Below are 9,686 nucleotides of genomic sequence, written 5' to 3'. Positions count from 1 at the left end.
GCTACACAAAGTAGACGAACATGTAACAAAGTCCACAAAGTGGACGGATCACCCAAATGGTGAAATAATTTATAGTCCATAAAGCAGACGAATCACCCAAAGGTGAAATAACAAAGTCCACAAAGTGGACGGATTACCCAAAGGGTGAAATAATTTACAGTCCACAAAGTGGACGGATCACACAAAAGGTGAAATAACTTACAAAGTCTACAAAGTGGACGGATCACCCAAAAGGTGAAATAATTTACAGTCCACAAAGTGGGGTTTATCGTTAAGGAGGGTGCACATTGCAATGAAATAAGGAGGTGAGAAACAAAAGAGGTAGTAGCGTAACTTACAAATTTGAATTCGGGCTGCAAATGTTAGAAAAATATAAGTGTTGTTAGAAATATAAAGTCATTTGATGAATATCGTCCGCATTACTCTAACATCATCACCATACACAACCACATAAGACTTGAATTTCCAACCATGCATTTAAGTCCTCCAATAACAAGTCTTTGTTTCTAAAATTGTTATGAAAGAGCGAAATAGACTACGTAAATTTAAAGTCCTTATTCACGCAATTCTATTACTTTGCAGTTGCTAAGTGCTAATATTTTTTATCTCTGCTGGAAGCAGCAGTTAGCTACTTTTATAATTGGGACTAAATAAGGTTCTTTCATTCAACCAAAAAGGAAACCAAAAAAAAATGAGGTGGATTGTTAATGGAGATATTTGCTCTTCCCACTCTCTTTTATTGTCTCATTGCTTTCTCAACTTTCTCGAAATTCTGCATTGCAGTTGACACTTACACCAAACCCCCGGGCAATCGATTAGGGGTGTCCAAACTTTGCTTTCCTCAGGCCAAGTTTTTGAGCTAGGCTTCTTCTCTTCAGGCAACAAGAGCAGTTATTTGGGCAGATGGTACAAGAAGACCCCAGGGACACGTGTGTATAGCCAACTAGAACAACCTACTCACATATCCATCTGAACTGAAGTATTCACCATCAGCAACAATCAAACACTTAATTCTTCTCAACAAAAGAAACCTCACTATCTGGTATTTGGATTCACCCAGGGCAGCTCAGACAGCAGTTGCTCAGCTTCTGGGTGTAACATGTAATCAATCCTGCCTATCATCTTAAATGTACATATCCTAAAATTAAAAGACAGATTTATATAATTTTTCCATAGATACCTTTACAACCATTGGATAGATGTAACTACTATCTAATTCACTGAAAAAGGAGAAATTTAACACACATAATGAAAGCATGGCAGACAATATAGTAAACACATTGAAACCAAACTTCACATCACCAGAAAAACTAACATAATAGTGGTGTAGCCCAAATTAGTTTAACAAAATAAACTCCTCTAAAGTTATAACTACAATCCATTTTGATATAATAAACTAATGCCTATACTAAGAAATTACACAACACCAAGAAACTTTGTTGACTCTTTTCTTTCATTGAGTTAAAGTTTGTTACTTATGTACAGCTTATCAGCATCCATGATTCCACAATGTCCTGCAAGAATTTAAAATTAGTTTAGTAACAATGTAGAAAAAACCTACGCCGAGATATGTGGGTTTTCAGAATGAAATTAAGAAATACTCGTAGCCTTTAACAAATGATCATGTCCACAAAGGTGAATGGGGTTCTAAGCAGGTTACCAAGCCAGAAATTATATAATAAGAAGATATTTTTCTACTTAACACAAGACAATTGTAAACAGAAGACACAGTGCTCCCAAATAAAATCAGAGAATAGAAATATCGCACAACCAAAACAAAAATTTCAAAGTACAGCCAAAGCCCACTAGACCACCAAAAAACACAAGTTTTGAGTACAGGTTTGTATCATCCCTAGACATGCTTTCAAAAATACATCCCTGGTTGTTAGTTAAGGGTTTTTTTTTTTTTTTTTTTTTTTTTTTTAAAAAAAACAATACATCTCTACAACAATTATTGATCACCCATATACTCTTTTCATTGATAACACCCTCATTCTTAAATTATTTAAGAGAAATATTTAAACCTCCTCAAAAATGTCTTATGTGTAGGCTGCTGTTCCTCGCTCAACAATAATTGATCACCCATATACTCTTTTCATTGATAACACCCTCATTCTTAAATTATTTAAGAGAAATATTTAAACCTCCTCAAAAATGTAAATTTGACCTAAAGAACAAACTAAGAACATTAACTTGTTTATAATAGAGAGGGGGGGAAAAAAAGAACATTAACTTGTTTTAAGATGAAAATAAATTTCAGCAATACATATCACAGAGAAAAAGGTGCTAGCTTAGCTTTTTGGTAAATTTTTTTCAGGATTGAATTTGACCATCACCAGGTTAATTGGTATGGATGAGAGGGAAGTCTAATTAAAAAAGGCTTCGCAAGACTACAGCCTATTACTGTCTCCAAACCAGGAAAAGTTACAAAGTAGAGGCACAACCACCTAAATGGGGGAACAATGAAAGAAACTAGATGCAAATGTTAGCATACTCCATGATAAGTAAAATATATCCAAAAACCACAAACAGAACCACCATCTCTTGCCAAGAAACAATCACAATTATCACAGATCTCATTGCTTTCTTTTGATATGAACCAAGGATTGATTTGTCCATCAACACATTTTCAAAAGGAGGTTTAAAAACAAGTCTTTTTTTTTTTTTTTTTTTTGAGGAACTGTTCTTAACCACACAAAGGAAGCAAGCAATGGTCATTTTCAATTCTTTTTGCATCTGATTAGAAGTAATAAGAAATCTTGCAAAATAACAAAGGGCGCTCATAAATAGAAGACACATGTTCCAAAAGAAACTAAATGTGCATTTGGGAAGTGCATTTTGCGCTTCCCACGTCCACGTTTTGCGTTTTTTTTTTTTTTTTTTCAAGCTGTGATTGTTGACTTTTCTCCCATGAACAGTGCACGTGTGCACTGTTCACGGGACCCACAAACTTCACTTTTTAACAGCTTTTTCATTAAAAATAAGTCCCACGGTACTATTCACACATTTAAAAATTATTTTGCTACAGTGTTTTCAATTTTCAGTTTTCAGCTATATCCAAATGGACCCTAAGAGAATAGAAATATAAAAAAATTCTTTGTAAAAAAAAAAAAAAAAAAACACAAATACAATATCAACTCTATAAGATGAAATAATTTTCAGTATTATAAATCATTGAGAAAAGTTTCCAACTTAGCTTCTTAGCAGATTTTTCTTTTTCTTTTTATTTATTTATTTTTTTGGGAGTTGTGTTTGGATTATGGATTGAGTTTCACCTTCACAAGGTTGGTGTGGGGTTAGAGGAATGACAAAAAGGAAAGGCTTCTAATGCCTACAGCCTGTTGCTGCCACCAAATCAGGAAAAGTTACATCGCACAGAAACAACAACCAAAACAGGTGAAACATGAAACATAATGCAGTAGGGGAACGACCACCTAAATTGGGGGTTGGGGGGGTGTTTGGGTATGGATGTGGGGCAAAAACCAAAATCTGTCCGACAATTTCTGGCCAAGCAACAGTCACAAATTATCATAAATCTCATTGCTTTCTTTTTTATTATTGACACTAATCTCATTGCTACATTAAGAAATTGCTCTTATGAACCAAGGATTGATTTGTCCACCAACACATTTTCAATTACAGAAAAATAAAAGGCTAAAAAGATACTATCTATAAACTTCTAGAATTTTCCTTTCCAAATAAGGTAATATATTCATTAGTGAACTACAACAGGGGCAAAGCCAATTACCAAACAGACGAGTGCTTATGCACATTTATAATAACAGTAGTAACCAAATCTTGTAAGTTTAAGATAAGATTCTCCCAAAGTGAACACATCCCATTAAAACTATCATACTTGCAAAGCAATTGAACTGCATCCCAATAAAGCCTAAGTGAAACCCAAATTCTTGTACAAGGGTCTATTCTGTTTGGCTTTAACTTACAATTGTGTAATAAAAAAATACAAACTCATTCACAAAAGATTAAAAGAGGGAAAAAGAAGAACAATGGAATAAAATGGAGTCAACAAAACAATACATCTAAGCATAACTATTTTATTCGGACAAAAATATTCAATTTGTGCTATGGAACAAAAGATAACAAAAATAGTTCAAAACAAGGTCTATAAGCAAGTCATTTTCATTTCTTAACCACCCAAACCAAGCAATAATTATTGATGAACTGCTTTGTCCATGAACATGGCTCTATGGGAATCTTTCAGTAAGAAGAAAGGCATATGAGGCAATTAAAAATTTCAAAATGTACAAGCAACATCGTTAGCATACTAAGATCACAATTGACAGAGTAAGAAAAAAAAAAATTTAATAATCCAAGGAGAGCACGAAGAACATTTAACGCAAGTGTGAAAACATGAAGTTAAGAGAGGTCACCATAACATTATCAAGAAAGAAAAAGTTGAGTAAATCTATCTATATAATGTAAATTATAAGTGACAGGAAACATGATATTCAGTGTCCATTTATTTTCAACCACTTAGTAAATAAACGTCCTAAAAGTTGATAATCAACACAAACAACTTTTTTTTTTTCATAGTTTTTTTTTTGATAAGTGACTTTTTTTCTTTTTTCTTTTTCTTTTTCATAGTTGAGTATACATGCTATTGACAGCAAGCACGACCTTGATAAGCAATCTATCCTAAATAAAAATCCACTCAATTAAGGTAATCAATCAGCAATAATACTTTATAGCATTTAAATTCATATCTAACTCATGATGAATGCCAAGTATATATGAAGAACAAAACGGAAAACTATAAAAATAAGCATGAAAATAAAATGCACCTTGCTTGTTGTTGTTCATCTTACTTTCCCATAGTTAGTAACTGCAAGGTCAGGTTTGTCTAGCAAAACTAGACTCTCAACATAAGGATCAACAAAACTAAACTTAGATCCAGTAATCCCAAGGTCTTTAACCTCTTGGGTCTCAAGGTTGCGCGAGACAAGCCTTTTTTTATATGTTTCCAATATAACCTCGCCACTCTTCCTAAAAGCTTTTGCACAAGGTATTTTCTTTCTGTAAAAACCATGAAATGGCCTTGGTATGTCTTGTGGGGGCGCTTGAGCATCCAAACTTACAATTTTGGTCCATGATGACGCATCTGCATAGTTTTTCAACACCCATATATCGAGAGTGTGAAGAACATACCCAGGTTCAAGCAGCGCAATGGAATTCCCAAATGCCATAATAGATACCCACCTCCAATATAACATAACGGAATGCTTAGGCAGCGGTATCTCTACTTAACAGAATGTTCTAAGCAGGTTACCATGCCAGAAATTATATAATAAGAAGATATTTTTCTACTTAACACAAGACAATTGTAAACAGAAGACACCATGCTCCCAAAGAAAATCAGAGAATAGAAATATCACACAACTAAAACAACCATTTCAAAGTAAAGCCAAAGCCAACTAGACCACCACAAAACACAAGTTTGAGTCCAAGTTTGTATCATCCCTTGACACAAATTCATAATTACATCCCTGATTGTTAGTTAAGGGTTTTTTTCGATTAAAAAAAAAACATCTCTAAGTGTTGAATGTGTCTTATTTGTAGGCTGCTGTCCCTCGCTCAACAATAATTGATCACCCATATATTCTTTTCATTCATAACACCCTCATTCTTAAATTGTTTAAGAGAAATATTTAACCCTTCTCTATAACATAAATTTGACCTAAAGAAAAAACTAAGAACATTAAATTGTTTATAGAAAAAAAAAAAAAAAAAAAAAAAAAAAAAAAACATTAACTTGTTTTAAGATGAAAATAAATTTCAGCAATACATATCACAGAGAAAAAGGTGCTAGCTTAGCTTTTTGGTAAAAAATTTTCGGGATTGAATTCCACCATCACCAAGTTAATTGGTATGGATGAGAGGGATGTCTAAATAAAAAAGGTTTCGCAAGACTACAGCCTATTATTGCCTCCAAACCAGGAAAAGTTACAAAGTAGAGGCACAACCACCTAAATGGGGGAACAATGAAAAAAACTAGATGCAAATGTTAGCATACTCCTTAATAAGAAAAATATATCCAAAAAACACAAACAGTACCACCATCTCTTGCCAAGAAACAATCACAATTATCACAGATCTCATTGCATTCTTTTGATATGAATCAAGGATTGATTTGTCCATCAGCATGTTTTCAAAAAGAGGTTTACAAACAAGTCTTTTTTTTTTTTTTTTTTGAGGAACTGACATTTTCAATTCTTAACCACACAAAGCAAGCAAGCAATAGTCATTTTCAATTTTTTTTGTGTCTTTTTAGAAGTAATAAGAAATTTTGCAAAATAACAAAGGTCAATCATAAATAGAAGACGTGTGTTCCAAAAGAAACTAAGAGAGTAGAAATATACAAAATTCTTTGTTATAGAAACAACACAAAAACAAAATATGTCATCAACTATATAAGATGAAATAATTTTCAGTATTATATATCATTGAGAAAAGTTTCCAACTTAGCTTCTTGGCAGTTTTTTTTTTGGGGGGCGGGAGTTGTGTTACGATTATGGATTGAGATTAACCTTCACCAGGTTGGTATGGGGTGAGAGGAATGACTATAGGGAAAGGCTTCTAAAGCCTACAGCCAGTTGCCACATCCAATCAGCAAAAGTTACATAGCAGAGAAACAACCACCCAAACAGGCAAAACACCTAAATTTTGAGGGGTTGTAACTTTTGATTTTTGACACCAACCTCACTGCTACATTAATAAATCACTCTTATGAATCAAGGATTGATTTGTCCACCAACACGTTTTCAATTACATAAAATTAAAAGGCTAAAAAGATGCTAACTATCTATGGACTTCTAGGATTTTCCATTCCAAAAAAGTGAATATATTCATTAGTGAGCTACAATAGGGGCAAAACCAATTCCAAACACGAGTGCTTATACATTTATAGAAACAGCAGTAACCAAATCTTGTAAGTTTGAGACGACATTCTGACAAAGAAAAAATATCCCATTAAAACTACCATACTTGCAAAGACATTGAACTACATCCCATTAAAGCCAATGCGAGACCCCAATTCTTGCATAAGGGTCTATACTAGTTGGTTTTTACTTCTACTTTAAACAATTGTGTAAAAAAATATACTAACTCATTCACAAAATATTAAAAGAGGGAAAAAGATGAACAATGGAATAAAGTGGAGTCAACAAAAAAATACATCTAAGCATAACCACTTTATTGGGATAAAAATATTCAAACGATGCTAAGGAAAAAGTGATAACAAAATAAGCTCAAAAAGAGGTTTGTAAACAAGTTATTTTCAATTCTTAACCACCCAAAGCAAGAAATAATTATTGATGAGCTACTTTTCCCATGAATATGGTGGTATGGCAATCCTTTCAGTAAGAAGAATGTCATATGAGGCAATTAAAGATTTAAAATGTACAAGCAATATCTTTAGCATACTATGATCACAATTGACAGATTAAGAAAAATGTATTAATAATACATTTTTAATAATCCAAGGAGATCATGAAGAACATTTAATGCAATTGTGAAAACATGAAGTTAAAAGAGGTCACCAGAACATTATCAAGAAAGAAAAAGTTGAGTAGATCTATCTATTATATAATATAAATTATAAGTGGCAAGAAACATGAAATTCACAGTCCCATTTATTTTCAACCACTTAGTAAATAAACGTGCTAAAAGTTGATAATCAACACAAACAAGTTGGTTTTTTCATAGTTGAGTATACATGCTATTGACAGCAAGCACGACCTTGATAGGCTACCTATCATAAATATAAATCAACTCAATTAAGGTAATCAATCAGCAATATATTCATCTCTAACTCATAATGAATGCCAAGTATATATGAAGAACAAAACGGAAAACTATAAAAATAAGCATGGAAATAAAATGCACCTTGCCTGTTGTTGTTCCTCTTACTTTCCCTTAGTAAGTAACTGCAAGGTCGGGTTTGTCTAGCAAAACTAGACTCTCAACATAAGGATCAACAAAACTAAACTTAGATCCAGTAATCCCAAGGTCTTTAACCTCTTGGGTCTCAAGGTTTCGCGAGACAAGCCTTTTTTTATATGTTTCCAATATAACCTCGGTACTCTTCCTAAAAGCTTTTGCACAAGGTATTTTCTTTCTGTAAAAACCATGAAATGGCCTTGGTATGTCCTGTGGGGGCGCTTGAGCATCCAAACTTATAATTTTGGTCCATGATGACGCATCTGCATAGTTTTTCAACACCCATATATCGAGAGTGTGAAGAACATACCCAGGTTCAAGCAGCGCAATGGAATTCCCATATGCCAAAATAGATACCCACTTCCAATAGAACATATCGGAATGCTTAGGCAGTGGTATCTCGCGGAAGACCTCATCCTCCAAATCAAACACCAAAACAAAGTGGAGAAATCTGATTTCTGGAGTTGTCTTGTAACAAACCAAATGCAAAGCCCCATTGACAAAAGCCTGTAGGCGTAGGTAGACCAACATTGTATCACGAACAGCACATTTGGGACATTGAGCAGTAACCACTCTCCATTTCCCAGTGGCAAGTGAGTAGACCTCAACCTTGGGTGTAGATTTACCCTCATCGAAGTCATCATCCTCAGGAGTGACAAACCTCACGACCTTATAGTCATTGGTTTTGGAATCAAACCCAAACCCAACAGCCGCGGTGTAGGGACCGGTAGTCCTGAAGGAGAAATTGGGGGTAGGAAGTTGCACATATTTTTTAACACAAGGGTTCCAGAGAATGAAATTATAAGCATAAGTGTTTAAATCATCAGCTAGGCAAATCAAGCCATTACAAGTACCAACCACGCGGAATACTCCAGTACCGCTTTGGCCATGGAAAGGGAAGTCGTCAAAGGTGGTGTATTGATGGAAATTAGTATTGTCGTCCCAATGTAAAGCGTAGACTTCTTTTTCGTCTCCGATTCGTTTCAGTTGTCTGACTGCTTTGACGAGAGGCTTAGGGCAGAGTCTGAAGAGGAGGAGGTTGGTGTTGTTGGAGGAGTGGAGAAGATGAGTGGAAATGAAAGAGGGGTTTTGGATGAGGGATTTCCATGTTTTGGAGACAGAGGTGAACTTGATGATGGATTTGACAGGTAGGCGTATGAGAATATGGGGTAGGAGTTCAGGAGGAAGAGAGTCCCACATTGCTTCTTCGGTGATGGATTTCGAAACTGCAGATAATTTGTCTGACATCGCTGCTACCTTCAAAAGAGAAAGAACGAAAAGGGGCTTACAGAAGTAGTAACTGTAAAAGGAAAGAGAGAGTGAGAGTGAGTAGACCACCAGGCGGGTTGGATCGGAGCTAAATCCCTAGCTAACTCATCAGAGGAGCTGTTAAAGTGATGAGACTCAGAGAGAGGGAGAAACCTAGAAAAGAATCAACGCATAGTAAACTTGTGTACTAAAACGTATCCTTCTTTTCTTTCTTTTTTTTTTCTATTAATTTTTTTTTTACATGATAGAATTCTACTCTAATCTAATCTAAGTGTATATGTGTGTGAATCTCCCTCCTGAAAACTTAAACTCCGACCCTTACCCCCCACACCCCATAAACACTTGTACTTGTGGAGTAACCATTACACTAAGGGTGTGCGATGATCGTATCTATATTAATATGTATGGATGTTTTTTTTTTTTTTTTTTTTTTTTTTTTTTTTTTTTTTTTAATTTTTAGA

The 9,686-nt window shown here is 34.4% G+C and overlaps 1 protein-coding gene across 14 annotated transcripts in view; it reads right to left on the bottom strand.

Annotated features, from left to right (window-relative positions):
• Window positions 1-1,272: 1,272 nt before the first annotated feature.
• The window catches only part of LOC126694824 (F-box protein At3g07870-like), a 30,727-nt gene continuing 22,313 nt past the window's right edge, over window positions 1,273-9,686 (bottom strand). For 4 of the 14 annotated variants that reach the window (XM_050391345.1, XM_050391346.1, XM_050391343.1 and 1 more), the window contains exons 3-4: window positions 4,803-5,023; window positions 1,273-1,514 (exon numbers count right to left, since the gene is read on the bottom strand). In XM_050391345.1, the coding sequence (XP_050247302.1) occupies window positions 4,818-5,023 (206 nt within the window). In that variant the 3' untranslated portion in view covers window positions 1,273-1,514; window positions 4,803-4,817. Of the gene's footprint in view, window positions 1,515-4,802; window positions 5,218-8,123; window positions 8,271-8,317; window positions 9,105-9,686 lie in introns of all 14 variants that reach the window. The other 10 variants (XM_050391334.1, XM_050391335.1, XM_050391336.1 and 7 more) reach the window with 6 other exon arrangements.

The sequence above is a fragment of the Quercus robur genome, chromosome 8, assembly GCF_932294415.1.
Source record: "Quercus robur chromosome 8, dhQueRobu3.1, whole genome shotgun sequence".
In the NCBI taxonomy this organism is placed as follows: Eukaryota; Viridiplantae; Streptophyta; class Magnoliopsida; order Fagales; family Fagaceae; genus Quercus; species Quercus robur.
The sequence above is the reverse complement of the archived record's forward strand: the minus strand, read 5'-3'. Positions and strand labels throughout refer to the sequence as shown.